Source organism: Haliotis rubra, unplaced genomic scaffold (assembly GCF_003918875.1).
Source record: "Haliotis rubra isolate DU_JTF1 unplaced genomic scaffold, ASM391887v1 Scf1612, whole genome shotgun sequence".
Classification (NCBI taxonomy): Eukaryota; Metazoa; Mollusca; class Gastropoda; order Lepetellida; family Haliotidae; genus Haliotis; species Haliotis rubra.
Window position 1 is genome coordinate 83,559 of NW_025765573.1, and position 26,244 is coordinate 109,802.

Here is a 26,244-nt window from a genome sequence, read left to right on the forward strand (position 1 = left end):
TGTAACAGGTCGGAAGGCAGGAGGTAAGCCTGTGTATACAGTGTATGTTTCAACTGCTAGGTTTTCACGACTGATATACGAATTATTCTGTGGCACGCATGCTTGCCATGTCACTTCTATCACAGGACACCGAGATCATGGTTAAAGAAGTGAATGTATGTTATCGAACATCTTCATCCCGTGTATGCCTCAAATGAAATACCATCTCTCAAAACAGCCGATTTGGTTCTTAGGATCTGTAATATATGAAAATTAAGCAAAAGATTTAAACAGTATTCCGACAGATATCGGTTGTTAGATGTTTACGAACAATGTTATGGTATTTGACCAAATATCGACAGCATGATTCGACTCTCTCATGTGCTTGTGTTCATCAACCACTATCAGATAAGGATGGTAGCAGGTGGTAGCCATCCTGCAACAGCTCCGGGTTACAGGTAAGGATACCACTGATGGGAAATGATGGTTTGTCATGTTTTAAGGAGTGTTAGTCTAATATCTAAACTCCCGTCAGTCTCTGGCACAATCTGGTCTTCATACGTCTTGAAGCACCATATTATGAAAATACCATTATGGGTGAAGGACTTGCCTTTATTAATAATGAACCTTTAGAAACACATACGCATTTGGCCATATCAGACAAAACTAAATGTTTATTTATAAAAAGGAAAGACTTAGGTTTGGAGCAACCTCAACAAAGGTGAGACATTTAATGTAGCAGTAGCAAACATGCATTCGGAGACTACGTGAGGTATATAGCTGATTCCATATTGCGGTAAGATACCATACCATCGATGGGAGAGAGGTGCGACATGTTTTGGATAGCATTGCCTACCTCTAGTTTATCTATATATAGACAGATTGTTTGGCAGTTATGTAGACACAATGACACTGTGTTTATCGGAGCTTCAGATTTCTATGCTTCTATCTGTGGGTCAGTCTTACATCGATCTCCTTCACAACACATGTCCAGTTTAGAATGTATGGAAGATAAGGCATGTGAGGATTAGTTCCCGCCAATTTGGAACACATAAATTAAAAAAAAATAATATAACTATATTTATTGTTATTCCCCTAACTGTTTATGTTTTCAGACATACGTATTGTTGTGGAAATGTGTAAACTGAAACATTTAAAACAGATATTTAAAACACATTTTTCCAGAAAATATGTTAGGATCTGCAATGCCAGATTAACACAATGGAGCGGGTTTGATTGTCCTTGCTAACGGAAAACGCAATTACCTTATCAACAAATAGCGGTGACATTAGCAGCATGTGGCCATTATTACATGGCTCTTCAAGGCCATCCGTCTACAGATATGGATTAATGTGGGACACCTTGATGACATATGTAAACGTTGATGTTACACCCCTGACAAACATGTATAATATGTCCAACAAATTGATATTTACGCATAATGACCCAGAAAAACTCACATCAACGAAAGTTGTGGATGAGTGAGCTGGGTGCAACGCTGCTTTTGCACATATTTTGGAATGAGTATCAGTGATATCCTTTGACTGACTGACTGACTGAGTTTGGTTTTACCCCGCTTTTAGCAATATTCCAGCAACATCACGGCGGGGGACACCAGAAATGGGCTTCACACATAGTACCCATGTGGGGATTCGAACCCGGGTCTTCGGCGTGACGAGCGAACGCTTTAACCTCTAGGCTTCCCCACCGCCCCGATATCCTTTGATATCCAGTGATTTCAGAATGTTTGCACTCGCAGTATGCTTTGTGTAACAAATACGGGTGTTACGTGAGTCGTGTTTCCCACCAACGTGATGTCAGATACAATCTAATTGTGACTTAGGCCAGATGTCCCTGTTCAGGTGAAACAATCTCACGTCATTGCAAGTGTTTATGATGGGCTCTGCCGGTGGGGCAGAATCCGCTCACGTATTTCTTGAACACCTGGTGTCGTTACTACTTGATAGTGATTCATAGACACATGCTGATGTCATTTCTCTCGGAATTATACTCTGTTTTAAGTAGATTTTATCGTGATTATTAGAAATGTTTATTTGTTGCTTTTATTGAAACATAAACGAAGGATAATCTAGATTGTATTTTCTGTTCTTCAGACATCATGCTGGTGTTGGTATTGGCAGCTCTAGCGGCTGCAGCTTCGGCAGCAAGATACAACTATGGCGAAGCTCTTGGCAAGTCCATCCTGTTCTATGACGCTCAGAGATCCGGCAAACTTCCGGCCAACAACCCCATCAAGTGGCGAGGTGACTCCGCCCTGGGAGACAAGGGGGGATAATGGGGAGGATCTGACCGGAGGCTGGTATGATGGTCAGTAGTTCTCTGGACTCTGTTTGGTTATACATGTATTTAGAACCCATAAACACTGTCCAAGTCAAAATGATCGAATTAAAATAGGGAATTTATATTCCTTTGTCAATGAAGTTTGAAACTCTGAAATGTCCTTTTCGAACACCATTTCGTATTTTAATCACTTGACGTTGTTTGGACACTTGGTATAATGAGCATGCTGGATTTACCTCAAAAAGTTGTGAGGAGACTTTTGGGTTCAGCTTCCCCTTATTTTTCTGTAAGTTATGACTCTCTGGTACTTTTCCGTGTCCTCGTTAAAAAGAGACTTTGAACTACAAAGGTTCTCTAACTGGCAGGCCCTCTATACCGCCATTTTTGCCGGTCCCAATGCATGCCGGTTTAGAGGGCTTCCAATCAATTTACTCTTCCTCCAGCCGGTGACCACGTCAAGTTCATTAGCTTGCCCATGTCCAGCTCCTCCACCCTCCTGCTGTGGGGCTACTTACAGTGGAAAGATGCCTATGCCACAACGAAACAAACAGACAAATTCTTTGACATGATCAAGTGGCCCTTGGACTACTACTTGAAGTGCTGGATTCCATCCAGTCAGACGCTGTATGCACAGGTGAGATGCAGTATACCAGGTGTATTCTAAAGCAGGTTTGTACTGATGGGTTTGGCTGAACAATGTGGAATAGATCATAAACTGCACCTTGAGCAATAGATGATGCAAAGTTGCAAATAAAAATAACTCGCTTGTATGTCTGCCGCTATCGCAGTATTACCAGATACAGGGTTAATATGGCTGCATGTCGAAAGTGTGATTGGCCCGTGTTGCAGCATAGAAGGACACCATGTTTACCCCCGTGTGTAATCTGTTTGGGTAGATAATCGTGAGTAACTATTCAACACACGTTGTAAACACACTGATCACTATATTATTTTGTGTTCCCATATTTAGTTTCTGGTTTTAAAAAAGGTTGGAGAAGGCAATGACGACCACCACTTCTGGGGCCGTGCTGAGGACATGAAGATGGCCAGACCCGCCTACAAACTCACACCAAGCAAACCTGGATCAGATGTTGCTGGAGAGATTGCTGCCTCCCTAGCTGCTGGGTATCTGGCATTCAAACAGAGAGGTGAGAAATACGTCCAGGAAATGTATAAGGTTATCAGTATCAGTCCGTGAGTGTTACATTCTTTTCCATATTTTGGTCAGATCTGCATATGGTGAAGCTTATAATAGATAAGCACAGAGCACGTAAAGTACAATTGTAACAATATGTTGTTGAAACATCTGTCCTCTTACCTATAGTAGATGACATACTGATCAGTCATTAGTGGATGTCTTGCTGACATGACAAAATGTTTCCCATGCTAGATCATGCCTACGCAAATAAACTTCTGGCTGCATCCAAGCAAATCTATGCGTTCGGAAAGAAGTACCCTGGAAAGTACAGTCAGAGTATCTCGGATGCCGGCCAGTTCTACTCGTACGTATGGTCTTTGTGCATGTCATTTTCAGAGTGACGCTCTAACCGTACGCATATCAATTCTAACATATGGATATATTCATCCATAGACACGTGCCATTATGCTCGTAGGTATGTTTAGCGATCTTGTGATGTTTAAGGTTACACGTAAAGTATTTCTTCGCACCTGAATGGCATATTGATGTATATAAGCTAATAGCCTACATTTAGAGTGATGGCACACTTCATACCAGTTCAAACCAAGCTCTGAATTCTTCATTTTGCTTTTGAGGAAATACCTAGTCATCTTCTTGAGCTGGAAAGTAACGAATGCTTCGTGTTTCCCCTTAAAGCGCAAATTCTGTAAGCCATATACAGGCGTGTTGTTGGCATCAGAGCTGCAATGGTTGGCAACTACGTTTGTAGAGGAGGAAGGTGACTTGGACACATTATCGCTCTGTGGATGTTGTGATGATCATTATAGGGTATATGGTTGCGATAAGATCACTTATGATAATTCCAAATGGGATAAACGTTATCAAGTGACTGGGCAATTTGACTTGAATCAAGGTCCAGCGGATTATGTTTACCCGATTAAATTAAACAGTTTATGTTGTTCATTTGAATACTATACACTTCTAAGGCCGCAGCCGAACAGAACACATAAAGCCGTGACTTCAACGTTCATTGTTAACTACGGAGGTGGGGTTACATGCAAGGTCACCAAGGAACGCAACTCTAATCGGCTGGCCGCTACCGTCACATAAAGCTGCAGGAGTTGTCTCTCATATATGTATATACCGTAGTGTCCACATACTACAGTTTTCATGAACATTTACTTCAGATCAAGTGATGACAAGGACGAGATGTGTGAGGGCGCCATGTGGCTATACAAGGCAACAAATGACAAGTCCTACCTGGCCGATGCCAAGGGATTCCACGAGAATGCCTGGGCGTGGGCTCTGGGATGGGACGACAAGAAAGTCGCTTGCCAGGTGAAACAAGTCTTTGTCTTGTTCATGTTGAAGGGCAATTTTGTTTTTTGACTGTGTGGTGATGTGTTCACAAGAGTGTTTTCTGTACGACATTTTTGACCAGTGAAGATCCGGTTTAAAATCTTCCTTCAGCAACCATTTCTCGTCGTTAGAGGCACTAACGGCATCGGACGATCAGGCTCTCTGACATGGTTGACAGATGTCATCGCATTCCACTTGCGTAGATCAATATTTATGATATTGATCACTGGGTTGTCAGGTGCAGACTCGATTATTCACAAACCGCCGCCATATTGCTGTAATATTGCTGAGTGCGGCGTTAAACAACATCCAAGCAAACACAACAACCATCGTTATGAAGAGGAACTGAAGCAGGCTACTGGCAGTCAATACATATCTTTCATAACCCAGTTTCGTTGTCACTTATGATGAAGGACAGTAAATGATGTGATACACGTGGCGAATTCTCATGTCGACATTTGACAATGGGGAGACACAAACCTGAATGACCATCCAGAGCTTTGTCCCTATTACATGGTTTATCCACTTACATTTATCAATATGCGTTACGTGTTTCACTGTTACTCAGATGTTCCAAATTAACATAACCAGACAAATGTACACTTAAGACAATGTTGATCAGGTATCTACTAAACCAGGTTTCTCTGTACTTGTGACGAATCCGTGGTGTTTATTCAGACAAAGGGTGATAATGATAATGATGAGTTAAACATGTTTGAACTTTGGATTGGGCGCTGTTTGTGTCAAAATGAATAACATGTTGTTATTGTCTTCTTTTGTTCAGTTCCCCAAAACTAATAAATCAGGGCTACATATTTCCTAAATATTTATATAATATTCACAACATATTTCATTACCATTTCTGAAACAAACAGTGTAACTGGAATTGTATCGTTTTGACTTCTTCAAATAAGGATAATATATAGTAAAAAACCCAGCTTGTTGTGTTGTAAAATTTAGAGAACGTATTAGAGTATGAGCCATATTCCATTAATGTCATGGAAAGGTGATTGAGTGAGTGAGCGCGCGTGTGACTTTAGTTTTACGCCGCACTTCGCAATATTCCAGCTATAAGGCAACGATCTGTAAATAATCGAGTCTATACCAGACAATCCTGTGATCAACAGGATGAGCATCGATCTACGAAATTGGGATACGATCACATGTGTCAACCAAGTCAGCGAGCCTGACCTGCCGATCCCGTTAGTTGCCTCTTACGACAAGCATGGGTAACTGAATATCCATTCTACCCCAGATCTTCACGGGTCTCATGGAAAGGTGGATACTGATGAACACATATATCTAGTGATCTGTATTACATCCATGCTTACCTTACCCTGTCCCTGTATTCAGCTGCTGTTGTACGAGGCTACCAAGGACTCTGCTTACAAAGCGGAAGTGGTGGGTTTCTTCAAGGGCTGGCTCCCTGGTGGCTCCATCACCTACACTCCATGTGGACAGGCGTGGAGAGACCAGTGGGGCTCCAACAGATATGCAGGTCAGTATGACAAATATCGCAGGAGTCCGGGACAGAGTTGAGAAAAACGTTAATGCTAGTTCTAAAAGTGTATTATTTAAAACAGGAAATCACCACGAGGGTGCACTTCGTGAGGATACGTACTCCACTGTGTTCCTGAATAAAAAAGAATGCAAACTTTTATTGTAGGCTGTTTGATCGGCATTAGCCAAAAATACAAAGCTAACAACTTTATGGGTGGCAACTCCTTATTTATTGCACAGATCGACGTTTTGATTCTTCTAGCTTGATAATAGTGTAGGAATCTACGTGAAGACGTCTCTCTATGCCATAAACAAGAAGTTGTCAGCCACACAGTTGTCATCAATCAGCCAAGGGTACCAACTGATGGCTGTTTTCGCCAGTCGTGGTGTCCTCCTCCGTGATATTGCTGGAATATTGCTAAAGGCGGAGTAAACCCCGACTCACTAACTCACTCACTCAAAATAGAGAAGCTGCTATCAGATGCTTCAGAGAAAAGGTGCAGGTGAATTATATCAATATAATGAAATTTGATCAGTTGTACTCATGGCCAAGCTGTACTGGACTAGAAAGTGATCTTCATTGGGTCATAAAGTATATCCGTTTGACACTCTCTGTCACTTGTATCTGCAGCTAACTCTGCCTTTGTTGCGCTGTTGGCTGCTGATGCTGGTATTGACACTGCAACCTACAGGAAGTGGGCAGTTGAGCAGATCAACTACATCCTCGGGGACAACAAGTACGGCATCAGCTACCAGATCGGCTTCGGCTCCAAATACCCCAGGAATCCTCATCACAGATCTGCGTAAGTTGTTTTTCACTGGTGAAACACTGTAAAATTCCATTTTTAACAATAACTCGTGGATGTCTTTAAAAACAAAATTAATGTTTGTTGCTATTGTCACTACATTCTTTTGCACATCCGGGAAGTTTACGGTCCAGACTGTAACTTGCTGCAACCTTATTCGGACGCTGTCAAAGGTGTATTCCATAATTTGCTGCAACTTGAAACTATGTCTTTCAACACAATACTCTTGACTTTATACGGATTTAACCAAAACAATACTTCTTAGTTCCACTTTCTTAAAAATACGTGTGATTAATTAATAATCCTATATCTGTCCGTGAAACACGTGGTTATCAGAAGGTCATGTAAATAAGTGAGTGAGTGAGTGAGTTTGATTTTATGCCGCTTTTAGCAATATTCAAGCAACATCATGGCGGGGGACACCAGAAATGGGCTTCACACATTGTACCCAAGTGGGGATTTGAACCCGGGTCTTCGGCGTGACGAGCCAACGATTTACCCACTAGGCTACCCCACCGCCCCTCATGTAAATCAGTAACATCAGTGCAACAGAATTCCCAGGTTTCTCTTTGAAGACATGTGAAGGGCAAAAGAACAGTGAAGATTTTATGAATGGCCCTCTGAAAATTATTGAAGACTCGGTGCCGTCATTAGAGGTCAGGAACAACGTTCAAATATACATGGTCACTTACATTTCAGTAGTCTAATAGGTGTTAGTGTTCTATATTGCATATTTTGCAGTAGTGTTGGGAATTGGTTAAAATCTCACAATTGATGACTGGTTCATTACAACCGATCAATCATCGAAAGAAAATGGTTAGCAAGATTTATCAAATTCTCCTGGTTATGTTTGTTAATGCACAAAAAATACAAAAACATGTAGTTCTTTTGGGTTTTGCAAAATGCACAAAATGCATTTACAAATTTCACATCTTTAAAGGATGACTATAATGTTAGGAGCATAAATTTCCTGGAATCTTTAAGATAAATTCAATCATGACTTGGAATGAGCTTGTAGTACTTATGAAATGTAACAGACAAAACCAACCTTTCGAAAAATGTTGTTAATGCAAACAAGTGTTCCAAAATTGTTTGTGTTCGATTATGAGAAAACATGATCGATTGCTTAGTCGTTTAGTCATTGCGACCAATCTTCGATTATTTCAAATAATCGGACCACCACTAATACTAAGTTTTACTCATATTTATGTACGTCGTATATGAGTGTCACGTTACCTTCATTCCTCGCTTCAGCTCCTGTCCCGACATTCCAGCTCCCTGCTCAGAGGTCAACTTACACTCTTCCGGTCCCAGCCCCCATATCCTTGTGGGCGCCATAGTGGGAGGTCCTGGTAATGATGACTCCTACAAGGACAACAGGGAGGACTACGTCCACAACGAGGTGGCCTGCGACTACAACTCAGGGTTCCAGTCTGCTTTAGCTGGTAAGTCTCAGGTGTTTTAGTGTAGCCAGGGTTCCTCAACATCATGAAAGTGCAATTTGTCCACTTATTATTTTCGTGTTATGATCTAGTAGACATAGCAATAACTGCAATCGGTACCGATAATTAGAATCAGTTATTATGAGTAATTAGGTATTTAACTAATTAAAACATTCTGTTTCAGGTCTCACCCATCTTGTAAAAGCTAAGGAGTTGCCAGCCGTTCCTGCACCAAGGTGTCATGGTTGAGACATAACGTGTTTGTATATTTAAATATGAAATAAAATACTGAAAGGCATTGAATTAGTTTATATTGTTAGTAGCTTTTGTGAAAGTGTGAATATGTTTTATAATAAGTCTTGAAAAATCTTGGTGTCTAGGGTCAACTCGTCTAGTAGCAAGCATAAAACAATACATAAAAAGAAAGTGAAAAGTGAAAAGAAAGAACACACAGTCTAGACTTTCAACACAAACAAATTATATTAGACGTAAAGGGGAAAATAGTTGTATGAACGGATCTCTAAAAATCAGCAATGACTCCAGGTGTTAGCGTATTCAGGGTAGGCACGTCCTGAGCTGCCGGTAATATCCGTTACTCACAAAGCTTGCCTAAAAATGGTATTTATTGCATGACGTGACAGATTCCCACCATGCGACGGTGGCCTATGCGTCTGATGCTGATGTTCCTTGGTAACTCCAGAGAAGCGCCATCGATTGTCCTTTCAGATAACGGTCATATGCTCGAAATGGATATAGGAGTTAGGTTAGTTTTACGCCGCTTGTTGCAATATTACAGTAAGATCATACTAGAAGTGGGCTTCACACATTGTACCCATGTGGGGATTCGAACCCGGGTCTTATGTTGACGAGCGAACGCTTTAACCACAAGGCCGCAAAGGATACGCTTCTGTTATCTTTCAGCATCACATATGCTATACACCTTCGTGGTTGTGCCGTTTTTTTAATTCTAAGGGGTTATAGTTAGTGCTATCTTCACTTTCTGTATCATACGATCTAGCAATGTGTTTTGAATTTAAGCAAAAGTGTCACTAAAGGCTGTATTATTGCTTAGACGACATATGATTTCGTAAATGGTTGAACGTTCTTCAGATCATGGCTTCGCTTCGTCAGTAAATGTACACTTAGGTTCCAATATGTCGACTTTCAGAAATATTCCTTCAGTAAATATATGGCTATGTTCCTTCAGTTAATATATGGCTAAGTTCCTTCTGTAAATATATGGCTATGTTCTTTCGGTAAATATATGGCTATGTTCCTTGTGTTAATATAATGCTATGTTCCTTCGATAAATATATGGCTATGTTCCTTCGGTAAATATATGGCTATGTTCCTTCAGTAAATATAGGGCTATGTTCTTTCAATAAATATATGGCTATGAAACTTCGGTTAATATATGGCTATGTTCTTTCAGTAAATATATGGCTATGTTCCTTCAGTAAATATATGGCTATGTTCCTTCGGTAAATATATGGCTATTTTCCTTCGATAAATACATGGCTATGTTCTTTCAGTAAATATATGGCTATGTTCTTTCGGTAAATATATGGCTATGTTCCTCCAGTAAATATATGGCTATGTTCCTTCAGTAAATATATGGCTATGTTCTTTCAGTAAATATATGGCTATGTTCCTTCGATAAATATATGGCTATGTTCCTTCAGTAAATATGTGGCTATGTTCCTTCGGTATATATATGGCTATGTTCCTTCGATAAATATATGGCTATGTTCCTTCGGTAAGTATATGGCTATGTCCCTTCAGTGAATGTATTGCTACAATATTTCAGTAAGTATATAACTATATTGATTCAGGTGGTGTATGGCTACATTCCTAATCAACCAATCATTTAGTGCAATTGCTATTTGAATAATAATCAATTAAAAAAATAGAAATATAAGACGAAAAACTGAAAAATGTAGTACCCTTGAATGTATTTGCCTTGATGTCCTGTGTAATATATGTCGGTTCTTATCTTTCTGTTTTCATTTGCTCGCAGTGACATTGGTGATTGTAATAGGCGTATGAAGCATGAAACCACCACCAAACATCAATACAAATAATATACGAACGAACAATAGACATTGCAAATATCATGAGTGATTTCAGTGACATCCGTATCGGTATGTTAAATGGTGAACAGCTTGTGACTACATTATGACATGAATTGGAAGACATTTAATAATTTCGAGAACATTAAAACTGAGCTCACCTCTCAACATACACATTTGGTTGTAAATTATATGTATAAATGCATCTCTTTGTTAGACTGCAACAAAACCTCTCGTTAATCAAAATCAGTGAAAGCAGTTGTTATTGGATTGTCTGGGCCAGAATCGACTGCTTACATCTTGTGGTTGACCCATTCCTTTGTACAGCGTTAGACACATACACGATTTGTTTTGATATTCAAATTGTGTGAGTGGCGAACATACGATTATCACATTAATCTGTATGCAATGCTCTATCTATCTCTGTATGTAATGCTCGTCACTATTTATCTCTGTATGTAATGCTCGTCACTATATATTGCTGTGTGTAACGCTCGTCACTATTTATCTCAGTAAGTAATGCTCGGCACCATTTATCTCAGTAAGTAATGCTCGTCACTATTTTTCTTAGGATGTAATGCTCGTCATTATTTATCTCTCTATGTAATGCTCGGCACTATCTATCTCCGTGTGTAATGCTCGGCACTATTTATCTCTTTATGTTATGGTCGTCACTATTTATCTGAGGATGTAATGCTCGTCACTATTTATCTCTTTATGTTATGGTCGTCACTATTTATCTTAGGATGTAATGCTCGGCACTATTTATCTTAGGATGTAATGTTCGTAACTATCTATCTTCGTGTGTAATGCTCGGCACTATTGATCTGTGTCTGCAATGCTCGTCTCTATTTATCTCTTTATGTAAGGCACGTCAGTAATTTATCTCTTTATGTAATGCTCGTCACTATTTATCTCTGTGTGTAACGTTCGGCACTATTTATCTCAGTAAGTAATGCTCGGCATCATCTATCTCAGTAAGTAATGCTGGTCACTATTTATCTTAGGATGTAATGCTCGTCACTATCTATCTTAGGATGTAATGCTCGTCACTATCTATCTCCGTGTGTAATGCTCGTCACTATTGATCTGTGTGTGTAATGCTCGTCACTATTTATCTTAGGATGTAATGCTCGTCACTATTTATCTCTCTATGTAATGCTCGTCACTATCTATCTCCGTGTGTAATATAAATCACTATTGATCTGTGTGTGTAATGCTCGTCACTATTTATCTTAGGATGTAATGCTCGTCACTATTTATCTCTCTATGTAATGCTCGTCACTATTTATCTCCGTGTGTAATGCTCGTCACTATTGATCTGTGTGTGTAATGCTCGTCACTATTTATCTTAGGATGTAATGCTCGTCACTCTTTAAATCTTTATGTAAGGCACGTCAGTAATTTATCTCTTTATTTAATGCTCGTCACTATTTATCTCTCTATGTAATGCTCGGCACTATTTATCTTGGGATGTAATGCTCGGCACTATTTATCTTAGGATGTAATACTCGTCACTATCTATCTCCGTGTGTAATGCTCGTCACTATTGATCTCCGTGTGTAATGCTCGTCACTATTTATCTGTGGATGTAATGCTCGTCACTCTTTAAATCTTTATGTAAGGCACGTCAGTAATTTATCTCTTTATTTAATGCTTGTCACTATTTATCTCTCTATGTAATGCTCGGCACTATTTCTCTTGGGATGTAATGCTCGGCACTATTTATCTTAGGATGTAATACTCGTCACTATCTATCTCCGTGTGTAATGCTCGTCACTATTGATCTGTGTGTGTAATGCTCGTCACTATTTATCTGTGTGTGTAATGCTCGTCACTATTTATCTTAGGATGTAAAACTCGTCACTATCTATCTCTTTATGTAAGCCCACATGGGCACAATATGTTAAGCCCATTTCTGGTGTCCCCCGCCGTGATATTGCTGGAATATTGCTAAAAGCGGCGTAAAACTTAACTCAGTCAGTCAGTCTTTATGTAAGGCACGTCAGTAATTTATCTCTTTATGTAATGCTCGGCACTATTTATCTTGGGATGTAATGCTCGGCACTATTTATCTTAGGATGTAATGCTCGTTACTATTGATCTGTGTGTGTAATGCTCGTCACTATTTATCTCTTATGGAATGATCGTCACTATGCATCTCAGTAAGTAACGCTCGTCACTATTTATCTCTGCGTGTAACGCTCGTCCCTAGTTATCTCTTTATGTAATGCTCGTCACTATTTATCTTAGGATGTAATGCTCGTCACTATTTATCTCTTTATGTAATGCTCGGCACTATTTATCTTAGGATGTAATGCTCGTCACTATTTATCTCTCTATGTAATGCTCGGCACTATTTATCTTAGGATGTAATGCTCGGCACTATTTATCTTAGGATGTAATGCTCGTCAATATCTATCTCCGTGTGTAATGCTCGTCACTATTGATCTGTGTGTGTAATGCTCTCACTATGTATCTCAGTAAGTAACGCTCGTCACTATTTATCTCTGTGTGTAACGCTCGTCACTATTTATCTCTCTATGTAATGCTCGTCACTATTTATCTCTGTACGCAATGCTGGTCACTATTTATCTCTTGGTGCAATGCTCGTCACTATTTATCTTAGGATGTAACGTCACTAATTTGTCTCTTATGGAATGATCGTCACTAATTTGTCTCTTATGGAATGATCGTCACTATGTATCTCTCTATATATTGCTCGTCACTATTTATCTCTGTGTGAAATGCTCGTCACTATTTATCTCTTGGTGTAATGCTCGTCACTATTTATCTTAGGATGTAATGCTCGTCACTATCTATTTCCATGTGTAATGATCGTCACTATGTATCTCTTTATGTAATGCTCGTCACCATTTATCTCTGTACGCAATGCTGGTCACTATTTATCTCTTTTGGAATGATCGTCACTATGTATCTATCTATATCACGCTCGTCACTGTTTATCTCTTTATGTCATGATCGTCACTATTCATCTCTGTAAATAATGCTCGGCACCATTTATCTCAGTAAATAATGATGGTCACTATTTATCTCTGTGTGTAATGCTCGTCACTATTTATGTCAGTAAGTAATGCTCGGCACCATTTATCTCAGTATGTAATGCTCGTCACTATTTATCTTAGGATGTAATGCTCGTCACTATTTATTCTTAGGATGTAATGCTCGTCACTATCTATCTCCGTGTGTAATGCTCGTTAATATTTATCCCTGTACGCAATGCTCGTCACTATGTATCTCTCTATATAATGCTCGTCACTCTTTATCTCTTGGTGTAATGCTCGTCACTATTTATCTTTGAATGTAATGCTCGTCACTATTTATCTTTTACACCTAGTTGGTAATTATTCGACACTGATCATTGTCTGGCGTTAACGTTTTCAATTTACTCACCTGTTTCATTATTATACCAACTTAATGCCTGTGGTAGTTCCCCGATTCATGATATTCTGGCCAACATGTTTCATAATATTTAAAGTGTCTACTGTTAGACTTATCTATAGAGCTAAAATGTACATCTATAAATATCACATATCTATAAGTAGCCATAAAACTTATATATAATTCATGTTAGGAGTTTTAATTCCAACATCAAAGGTTAACATGATAAAAAGGTTGTAGCGTGAGGCCCAGTTAATCCAATCAAAACGAACAAACGAGGTCGACCTTGTACGTCTTACATGACGCGTACGGATATAGTACGGCCCACCTGCACCTGTATCTTTAATTAGGTCTCTGTTCTTAACTACGGTTGCTAAAACTTTGCTTCATTTACCAAAATATCCATTTCACGATTTTTATGTTAGACAAAAATGATTCGCCAATCGGGAATCGACGAGTGAGTGAGGAGTGGAGTGAGTGTGAGTGAGTGGTGAGTGATGTCAGTTACAAGGATGTTATCGATATATTGGTAGGATATGATGCGGGTCACTTGCCATTATCGATTCTGATATCTCCAGAAAGCCCCAAGTTTCAGTCGATGTTATGGTGACGATACAATCAGCACCTGGAGTAACAATATTCACATTGTTCACTTTGTTCATACGCTGATCTGAACTTCATTGATTAACTCACTCCACCAGCATACACAGAGGATCTAAGTAAAGTCTAGCTGAATAGAGCCAGACAATCTGCGACCTCGAATTAGGATATTTAAATATGCACATGGAAAAAGGAACCGCACACGTTTGATTGTTTCCTTCATATAGCCATTTATATTCGTATCATAATTATGATATATTTGTAATATATATGAGGTGAGCACCACGTGCAGTACGCGAACCCGTCATTAGGCATTATGCACGTTTCGGTAAACTGTTCTGACAGTTCGATAACTTGGAAAAATACATTGATTTCGTTGTTGACAAGCAAATATGGGGCCTCCTCAAATGCTAACATCTGCTCAAAGAGAGCAAATTATTGGTATGCTGACATGTCAGTGAGGCTATGGTCGTTGTCATCCATCGATTATCAGCCGATTGGCCAGAAAATAGCCAATGCAATGATGTTGAAGAGGAAAACTTCTAGGAGAGGGATATGATATTCAAAATATTAAGACTCTATATGTACCATGTCGGTGAAGCGTGCGAAAAGCAGAGTGGGTTCCCAGATCGTCGTTTGTCCCAAATCGCCTAAAATCGACTTGGGTTAGAGCCAGACGACCCATTAGACGTCCGGTGTTATCCACAGAGCAGAAAGCAGCACGACTAGCTTGATGTCAAGCTCAACGCGTCACTGAGAATTTTGAGGTTATGGGGCAAAACACCACTGATCAGACGAAAGTCGATTTCCTTTGCTCATGCGCCTCGTGTTCGGAGCTGCAGAAACAAAGTGTATGTTCCCAACGGAATATCTGGAGCAAGTACCTTTTGCCGGGGATCATTGACGGTGTGGGCGGTACCCCTCACGTGACCCTGTAACCTTGACCTTGTGACGAGCAAACAAAATCTGAATGGGCAGCGGTACATCTCTGGAACGACAAGGCCAGTCGTCATGGACAAGTCAATGCTTGGCCACATCGAGCATGTGCCGTTGGAGATATCTTACGGCAAGAGGCGTAAAGCAAATATACTTTGGCTCCGCAAGGGTTGTTAAGATCTGAAGCCCATAGGAGCTTCGCTGGACATTATGAGGTTGCATATCGCCGAGAGATCCAGTATGAAGTCCTGATGTAACGCTGGAAACAAGCTCCCGTCAAGAATAGAGAACGGTAATACCTCAAATCCAAATTCTGTGTCTATTACAGCCAATGAGGAGGGACTGGTCTAGTATGCTATTGAAGTTGGTGGATGTTACACCAGATTCTGACATTGTGCGCACCTATTGATACTTATGTGATGTCTTGAGGGTTGTATGTCGGAAACTTTTAATATGACCACACCTTTTACGTCATCATCCTAACTAAAGTTAGCCGCGCACTACCAATTGAGTCATCCTGTATTGATATGCTTACTTCTATGAATAAAGTACAATCTTGTTTCTGTTTGCGTTTACATTTGCCATGTAATTATTCCGAAGGGGTCAGTTTATCCAGACGGTAAGATATATTGATTTTTGGATAAGTTCCTTTGCTATGGTAATGGTAACATATGCAATTCCTTTTCCCATCCGTTTATTACATGAGCCCTATAAAATATTCAGGATCCAAAATGTCACAGCACCCCAAGCCTCCTATGCCTTGACATGTGTGATGAAATTGATAACATTTCCATGATTTGCTGAAGAGTATTAACTCTTAAAGGCATTGTGTGCTGGAAAAATTAAATCAATATACATTCCATATACTTCCATGTTGACGCATGGTGTCTGGGTGTTGCGACATCGCTGTTCCATGTCTATAGTCGTGCACAATAGTAATACAGCTTGTTGTACTTAGTCTCTATTCTAGTGATGATGGTACAGCTCGAGCAAGGCACGGTGATTTAATATCAGCCAATGTCCTTTTGTTTGTGCCAGAGCTCAGAACGTAGCCGTCACAGAACTTATTAAACCGAAACCACATGGAGAAAAATTTGGTGATGAATTTGGCCATGCAATACACTTCTCTGTCGTCCTGCCTAGCTAAGAAAACATGTCGTTCTGTGGAGTAGCGACACAGTCCTTTTCTGTTGATAGACCAACACAGCCGACTCTTCCCGCAATGTATTTCAGTCTGACGACCAAGATAATGTCATGATCCTGCCTTGAACTTCTGCATCGCTGAGGGACATGGAGGAGGGAAAGGAAGAAAGGTGCATATATTAGGTTAACCCATATGTTAAGGTTTTACATTATAAAGGTGATGCAAACGATAAAGCCCCTCGTCGAAGGATCAGCTTGGATCAACTGGATGTGTCTTGGCTGAATTGAATGGACGTGTCTTGATAGGAGTTTGAAAGGATATGTCTTAGCTGGATTGAAGGAAAGCGTCCTGATTGAATGTGATGGCTTAGTGTTTTATATCTTGTCTGAGAGGCCAATACGACGTGTTCAAAAGGCATCTCAGCCTAACTATATTCTCGATGTCCAATGTTTGAAAAGCTTCCATTCTGTTTTGCATGCATGAATCATTAGCAAAGCCATATCCAAAATGTTTACACATGTGGGAAATGTGATTAACGAGATATTAGTCATCACATCACATTGGGGTATAATATTTCTTTTAAAAAATGCAGAAAATGAAAAACGATCTGTTATTTGGTACATTTTGGTTAATGGTATGCCGTCAGATAATATCACATAAAATATGTTCAGTATAGTATTGGATGACTTCCCTTCATAATCAACATTCAACTTTTTGGATTGCTTGATTTCTAGTTAGACGGGGGCTGTTTTTAAAGACACCCCAATTTTATCTTTCAAAAACATTGTGTCCAGATATTCAAGGTGGCACTGTCTACAATATATTGAGAGCTGACACTTCAGTGACCGTTCAGTATTTAGTTTGAACCCTTGGCATCAAGTGTATGAGTAAGTGAAAACCATGAATAAAGTTATGTCCTTATGATTACGCTTCATCTGAAAAGTGGGTAGTTCTCCAAAGCGAGCTCTTTCAGTAAACACGAAGGGGAGTCACATCAACAAGGGACTGTAGTTTCAAATTGCTCTTTAATGCACTTTTAATATCTAAGTTTGATTCTAGCGGACTTCTGCTATCTCCAGACATCGAAACATGTTCCTTTTCATGTTTGTTTCCTGAGGTTTGTGATTTGGTGAGATTTTGCGTTTTTGGGGGCACCAAGATAATAAGTCAACAATATGGGGATCGTGAGGCTGGAACTTTAGCAGAACAATTTTGCTTGAGGTTGACAGATAATATGTAGAAAAATATAGCATTAAAACAGATGTATTTTATATCATTTTCTATAGGTGAGGCTGAATACTTTTGAACGCATCTCGTATGTATCACGTCCTTTAATTGTAATGAATAATACATTTTGTTCGAAACAATGGCACTAATAGCAAGCATTACATAATTCCAAAATATTGGTTTCTTCTGGGTTTGGTATTAAATACATACAACAAGAAGACAAAGTCATCAATATCCCGGAGCAATGGTAAAATACTCTTTATGCATATGTCTACTAGTTATGACTATGTAAAATGTTTTGGCGTGTATATAGCAAAGTTGAAGAACTACCCCCAAATTCAGTCGAAGCCAAACCTGCTGCCATGGAAACGTAAAATATTAATCCAAAGCTACCAAAAGGCACCTGTTTAACACCAGACCTAACTATGTGCAAAGTTTGGTGAAGAAATAGTTAACGGTTTTAAAGTTCTGCTCGGAAAAGACGAATGTGCGCGGACGGACGGACGGACGGATTTGACGGATTTGGTGTCCATTGTTCCCCCAGCAAAACGCGCGTTGCAGGGGATAACAAAGATACCACATTAAGGAAGGTATAAAGTCTTTAAACTGTAGCAATTGTCACAATGAGGGCCGAGACAATCTGGGTATCCAATACCAACGGTTGCTCTGATTTGTCCTTTACCAATGCAAAAGTTGAGCTCAAGGGTGAGCCGATTAGATAGGCAAATAAAGTTAGAAGGTTAGGGTGCGGGATCCAAAGCCTATATAGTGTAATGGACTTGTACGGACCTTGCAGTCCCTTTGACTGAACATAGGAAGGTAAGGACATCTTTGTTTTTCTCAGAAGCCACAGAGATGGACTTCAACCTCTTGCTCCAATGTGAACAATCAACCAGGGCCTTCTTGCCTTCCGGAGTCCGTTAATGGCGTGAATGACCAAGGCAGACCGGAGATAAATCTAATGTACTCTCTTTTACAAGAACTACATTGCACATTATGTTACTTCCCATATTAGTTCCTCTGGCCGTAGAAACATTATTCAGCGTAAACATCGAACATGGCCAACACATACATATACCTGTAGACCTATAGCGTGCTTTGTCGGCAGAATTGTCCTTTTATCCCTTGTCCTCGTACATGTTGTTGATGTTGAAAGTGAGGTGTGTTTTCCTTTCAGTCACGATGAAACGTGTTCCACGTGGCGGCAGTCCTGGCGGTGGGGTCGGCGGTGGACGTCACCCTCAACAACCACTGAACGGAGGCTTCAGGCAAAGGCCTGCATTGGTATCACAAAGGAACTGCACTCCTGGACAGCACATCTTCGTTTTGACCAAGCCGTCGACAGCATTGACGTAAATAACTCGTTGCAAACGTAAATAGATTTCAAGTGACTATTTTACCTACATATTTATACACTTTTTTAATTGTATTCCCATATAAGCTATAACCAATCATACCACAGCAAGACGTGGGATGAAAGTGGGTCTCAAATGTTACCATGTGCACTGCAAGAGCTGACAAGTTCAGATCTCATCCAACTACTTTCCACAACGAAAGGATCATGACAAGATCTATACAGAGGGTCTCGATTCTCTTGTATCGTGCTACATAGTAACATATACATATTTTATTGTAAAACATATGATTGGGATGATCAGGTGAATGCTTTTGAAACTATCTGACGTCATTATGCATATTCCGGCTGGATCAGAGAGATCTAGATCATTGTTATTCTCTACCTTTGTCCTTAAATGCCATCGATCCTGCGGCAAAGACGCAGCTGCAGTTTGTCCAGCTACGCCAGCCACTTCCGGTTTTGAAGGTGGTGAATCTTAAACGCGGGTCTGGCCATTTTCATGTCTTCCGGTCGGCCCCAGAAACTGTGGTCTGCCCCTCCGTTTCCAACCTTCTCGATATACAGCAAACACTTGTAAACGCAATGTAGCTTAAGAACAGATACGCTTCTTTCATATTTGGCGCTTAAGAGTTCCATTTTGGTTGTGTGGAACTTTGAGGAGAGTAGTTGAGCGGCCATTGGGAGACTCCATCTGTACATAGAGTTCTAGGAGACGCCCTGTACATAGAGATCCAGAGGACTCCATCTGTACATAGAGTTCTAGGAGACTCCTCTGTACTGTAGTTCACAGGCCCGTGAGTTGAATTAGCCCCCAGAAAAAGGCGACTAACGATCGATTGGTCGTATCCTATTTACGTACATCGATGCTCATGCTGTTGACCACTGGATTGTCTGGTCCAGACTGATTATTTACATAAAGCAGAATATTGGTGAGTGCGGCCAAACAACAAACCAAATAGCAAGTTCTAAGGGACTTACCTGTACATAGAGTTCGTCTTGGCTGTGTGACACTTAAGGAGGTAGTCGAGCGGCCACTTGATGCTGTCCAGCATGTTGTCGTACTGGCTGGACTCCACGTACGCCTCCTTCCACTGCAGCAGACTCCAGGTGAGGATGGTGGTGACCACGACATGGGGAAGTTGAACTTGACGTGGTCACCAGCCAGGAAGATATGGACAGATTCACCAACCGTAACACTTCTGCTTAGTTAAAATTCAACAATCAGTAGCAGGACAAGACCAAACATCCATTCCTTCCCCTTTCCCTTGATTACATTTGAGGTTGTCACCAGCTCAGAGCATGATGGTGTTGATATCACATGTTTAGGGACGCAATTTACTTGACAACATCTCAGCAACGCCCTTCAACAATCGTTGACGCCATTATGCGATTTCATCTGGATGGCCTTATTTTATAAGATACTGACAAATTGCACGATGATGTACAGTTCAGTGGAGATACCGCCTAAGCTGACAAGATAACCCTGGATGTGAATTCGTCTTGATAGAAAGAGACACATGGATTGTCAAGTGGCAATAGAACTTCGTACCATCCTACCATCCTCCAGTGAGGTCCTCCCATTATCTCCCCCTGTCTCCTAGGGCTGAGTCTCCTCTCCAGGGATGGGGTTGCTTGGCCTGCAAGTTCAAGTTCTGACCTCTGAGCGCCATAGAAGAGAATGGACTTGTAGAGGACTCTCGTCGTAGTTGTAATTTGGTGCCTCCGGCTGTTTATAGGATAGGTAAGCTGTTAAACATGTGTTTATTTGTGAAAACAGGAATCTGTAGATCACCTGCAATTAAATAATAATTTGCATAACTGACATATTTGTTTGAGATTTGCCTATTTTACTTTCTTTATATTTACTTCCTTGGCACTATTGCTGGATTGTCATATAGGTTCACTTATAAACATGCCTCCCTTCTTAAACATTCATGGGTTATGTGAGAAGGCACTTGCTGTTTTTGACATTAGGGAATCCATTGTCGTCGTGGCCGAGGTTGGTGAGTGTAGCAACAGCAGATGGGGCGGACGACGCCTGTGTGTTGCCGAAGAAGCGGAGTTTGATGGTGTCCCCTTTGTCAAAGAAGACATGATCCTGCTTGTTGATGACCACCCAGGTTTTACCATCGGCAGACTTTTTGTATACATCAGCTACCCACATCTGTATATCGTACACATGAGTTAAAAGAAATACTATAACATTGACTTTCACCCAATAAAGTCATCATCATCATCATCATCATCATCATCATCATCATCATCATCATCGCTACTCAATCATTCTTTTGATATCATTATCACTACTTAATCTTTCAATAATATAATCCCCATGAAGAATGATTATAACAGACAGTTGGGGAGAACATGCATCTTCATGTTACATCGTGGGAAGAAATTTACAATGAAAGAGAACCCATACACATGTTGTTACACTACGAAACTCTATACGGTTATTGTATCCACAAACTTACATCCAGTTTGTCCACAGGCTCTGAAAAGTTGATGGCTACTTCCCACCCCTCTATCCTCTGGTGGACAGGAAAACTAAACTCGGCTTCGAATCTGTTACCCCAGTCGTTGTATATCTGCATCTTGTTGGTGATAACTTCCTCACCGCCACCAATACCGGTGCCTTATAACAGCATGCATGTATTTTGAAAGATATATTTTCTTGACAATGTTCAAAGTCTCACACATTTCAGAACATAATTATAACGACTGCTATTCTGTGTTAGCATAGTATGGAAGTAACATAGTTAAACACCACAAATCCTATCAAAGTTATGAAATGGTTATTTCATAAGAGACATTTTAATTCGAATACTGTGGATTGGGTGGCTGGTTGTGACTTGCTGGTATGTCAACCTCCTCTGTCAATGAATCTGAACTACAAGTCTTACTTCAGGTTAAGCCACGACACAAATGAAGCCCATTTCTGGTGTCCCCTGCCGTGATATTGCTAAAACATTGCTAAAGCTGGCGTAAACGTAATCTCACTCACTCACTCACTCACTCTACGCGACAACAGCTACATATAGATGGAGGCAGATATTGAAGACTGATTATTTCCCTGAACTTCGGGAGACATTGTTTGATACCTGATGTCACAAAAGGAGCTGACGTGGCACCGACGCCGGACGTTGCACCGATGCTGGTAGGTGTCGCCCACTACTTCCTGGAAGTAGGGAGTTTTGTGGTCCAGCCGTAGGCGGCTGATCAGTAGGACCGTCCATACCGGCGATGTAGACTGTGGCGGAAGGGATAATATTGCCATCCGTTTTACCCAGAAGGTTGATACAGATCTTAGGGAGCCAACATTCTTCTTTGTTCCAGTCTTTGTTGTGCATGATGAACTCAGTGTTGTTGTTTCTGGTCTCCACAATTTCAGCAGCTTGTTGCACCTTCAGATATATATATATAGCATCGCTAGTCCGGATAATCATTGTGGGTAGGATATCAACATAGCAAAATGTCACCCCGACGTGACCTTGGCATGTTATTATAGGTATTAATGTTTTTTATAGTTTATAGTTTTAGTAGTTTATATCACAACTAATCTGTCTGAAAATAATTTCACCAGGACCAGACGATCCAGTGGCTGACTTCGATCACCACAACTGGGGTACGATGACACACATCCAGCGAGCACGGTGTCCCGATCCTGTTAACCGTCTCTTACTACAAGCATGGGTCCAAGCCTGTGCATTTTTACTTGAAACGCTACTGTCCAAAATACCATATTTCCTCTAGGTACCTAGACGCTTCTAATCATATCCACATGACTATTTCACCCTAAAGTCACCACAGTAATCAAGAGCACCAACATGTTTTGCGTCCGTACTTGTGGAACGCAATAATAACTGGTCAGTGTATATTAGACGTTGAACGAGCCTTGTTTCTGGTGCAAATTGATAATACGTACATCAAGTGACTTGATTGACTGGTCAAAGATGACATGGGCTGACCATCCGTGCAGGTCTTCCGTGACAGGGATACAAAACTGACCATTAAACCCTCCTTCCCAATGTCCAGTTATCTTAACCTCTGATTCGGCGTGCCCATTCGCCAGCAGCAGCAGTAGCAGCAACAGTCTCATCGTGGAGTTGAATGTTCAGATGACCTGTATGTAACCATATACTGTGACACATGTGACATATAGCTGCTTCACATCATATAGGTGATGCAAATTTTATTCCACCTCTGACAGGTTCGTATATTCAGAAAATGTCATTATTTTTCATATGTAGTATAAGTATTTCTTCCTTAAGTGGCATTTAGAAGCTGGTATGATGAAGTGAAACACTTTTATAGATAGACAACTTCTTTGATGCAGTAGTAGTTGCGACGTTTCGGTGTAGATCCTAACACCGTTATCAAGCAAATGATCATCATGTAGATCCTAACACCGTTATCAAGCAAATGGTCATCATGTAGATCCTAACACCGTTATTAAGCAAATGATCATCATGTAGATCCTAACACCGTTATCAAGCAAATGATCATCATATAGATCCTAACACCGTTATCAAGCAAATGATCATCATGTAGATCCTAACACCGTTATCAAGCAAATGGTCATCATGTAGATCCTAACACCGTTATTAAGCAAATGATCATCATGTAGATCCTAACACCGTTATCAAGCAAATGATCATCATATAGATCCTAACACCGTTATTAAGCAAATGATCATCATGTAGATCCTAACACCGTTATCAAGCAAATGGTCATCATGTAGATCCTAACACCGTTATCAAGCAAATGGTCATCATGTAGATCCTAACACCGTTATCAAGCAAATGATCTTCATGTAGATCCTAACACCGTTATCAAGCAAATGATCTTAATGTAGATTGTTGCAGTTATCAAGCAAATGATCTTCATGTAGATCCTAACACCTGCTATGAAGCAAATGATCTTCATGCAAATCCTAACACCGTTATGAAGCAAATGATCTTCATGCAGATCCTTACACCGTTATCAAGCAAATGATCTTCCGAAACGTCGCAACTAGTGGATATCTACTGCAACAAAGAGGTTGTCTCTGCTGTTAAGAGGAACGTGCGAATGCAAGTCGTTATAGTTGATCATTTAAACATGAAATCACCAAATACATTGCTGTTCACTGATATATGACGGTAAACTGTTCATCGACAGTACATAATATGATAATTGAGTAATATCAGCACATTTTTATGCTCTCAGGTGATGCAGCATTCGTCGCTCTGGTGGCTGCTGATGCTGGACTTGACACTGCAACGTACAGGAAGTGGGCAGTTGAGCAGATCAACTACATCCTCGGGGACAACAACTACGGCATCAGCTACCAGATCGGCTTCGGCTCCAAATACCCGAGGAGTCCTCATCACAGATCCGCGTACGTTCTTTCACCTCAAGACATGCTGGCAGTAGTATCATTTTGAACATTTCTGAACACATCATTGTGAATAATAATTGATGAGACAATTATGTTTGTTTGTTGCACACCCACAGGAAGAATCGTGGGTATAGTTCCTGTAACTTACCATTGACCTTATTCTCACACTCTCGATGAAACACCATCGTTGTATGAAGGGAATTATCTTCTTGCAAGATGAACAATACACAATGGCTACAACTGGACAAGGCTATGAAGAAAAAACTACTTCATTAAATATCCAATAACAAATTTATGATTTCCCAATCATCACATTCGTGTTCAAAACAATATTCAATGTCATAAATCTTCATGGACTCCAAGCTGTCATTCGACAATAACCATTACACGACGATCTTCACTCCAGTTCCTGCCCCGACCGTCCAGCTCCCTGCACAGAGGCCAACCTACACGCTTCCGGTCCCAGCCCCCAGCTCCTTGTGGGCGCCATAGTGGGAGGCCCTGGTAAAGATGACTCCTACAAGGACAACAGGGAGGACTACGTCCACAACGAGGTGGCCTGCGACTACAACTCAGGGTTCCAGTCTGCTCTAGCTGGTAAGTATGTCGACTCAGGTGTGAGGTGCAACCGGAATTGAAGGAAATCGAAAAGTTCATACAAAGATTAAGACTGCACGTCCAATGTCGATTTTTTTTAATGTTGGTAATTTATTACAATTTCTGTAATAGAACCTGATTATTAGATTTAATCATTTAGGTTAATTATGCTTTTAATTAACACAAATATTTTACTTCAGGTCTCACTCATCTTGTCAACACCAAGGAGCTGCCAGCCATTCCCGCACCAAAGTGTCATGGTTAAAAATATTTTTCTGTGAATAAAAAAATATTCATTGAATTGTCCATGTACTGTTGTTAAGTTATGGTCGATCGGTATAAATTTGAAAAAATTAATGACGTAAAGGCACGAAAGATCACATGAAAAGCTTATTTCATAGGTTCTGGTAAACATTTGCTATTGTACCTGCGAGTTATGTTTGCTTTATGTCTTGTATCTGTTTGTTGTTAGTTGTATTACGCCGCACTCAGCAATATTCCAGTTTTATGGCAATAATCGAGCCTGGACCAGACAATCCAGAGATCAACAACATGAGTCAACATATGTTATATTTGGGATTACACTTTCTCAGTAAAGTACAGATTCTAGTACTTTTAGGGGGTTGAGTTTAGGCGTCTGACTTTGTGTGCTGGCGATTAGGTCCCTGACTCTGAGGGTGTGGGTTCGAATCCCGGAGGGACTCAACCCCCCCAAAAGTACTAGAATCTGTACTTTACTGAAAAAGTGTAATCCCTTCTAAAATGGCATTGTGTATTTCACAACATGAGTCAACCAAATCAGTGAGGTAGACCAATTGATCCCTTTTGTCGCCTCTTAAGACAGGTGTGGGTTGCTAAAAACAATGCGGAAATCGAGTTTTCTATAAATCCCTAATTTGTCAACACATACACTGATAGAGAAACGTTAATTAACTGATACACTTTCAATTCAAAACAATTTTACACATAGCAAAGAACACTTGTACTAGTTCAGTGCATAATTTTGA

General features: G+C 40.4%; 1 protein-coding gene and 1 long non-coding RNA gene across 2 annotated transcripts; one reads left to right on the forward strand and one right to left on the reverse strand.

The window, feature by feature from the left end:
• The first annotated feature begins 885 nt into the window (after positions 1-885).
• Positions 886-25,531, forward strand: LOC124271581 (endoglucanase E-4-like). Its single transcript, XM_046706732.1, has 10 exons — positions 886-934; positions 2,094-2,243; positions 2,724-2,914; positions 3,269-3,428; positions 3,671-3,782; positions 4,606-4,756; positions 6,131-6,275; positions 6,909-7,080; positions 25,047-25,237; positions 25,438-25,531. Exons 1-10 carry the CDS (start codon positions 886-888, stop codon positions 25,500-25,502), a joined length of 1,386 nt encoding a protein of 461 aa, XP_046562688.1. The 3' UTR covers positions 25,503-25,531.
• On the reverse strand, positions 22,587-23,370 carry LOC124271585. Its single transcript, XR_006897083.1, has 2 exons — positions 23,186-23,370; positions 22,587-22,664 (listed from the first exon to the last, which is right to left on the reverse strand). It is a non-coding gene; the product is annotated as an uncharacterized LOC124271585 (long non-coding RNA).
• Positions 25,532-26,244: the final 713 nt, after the last annotated feature.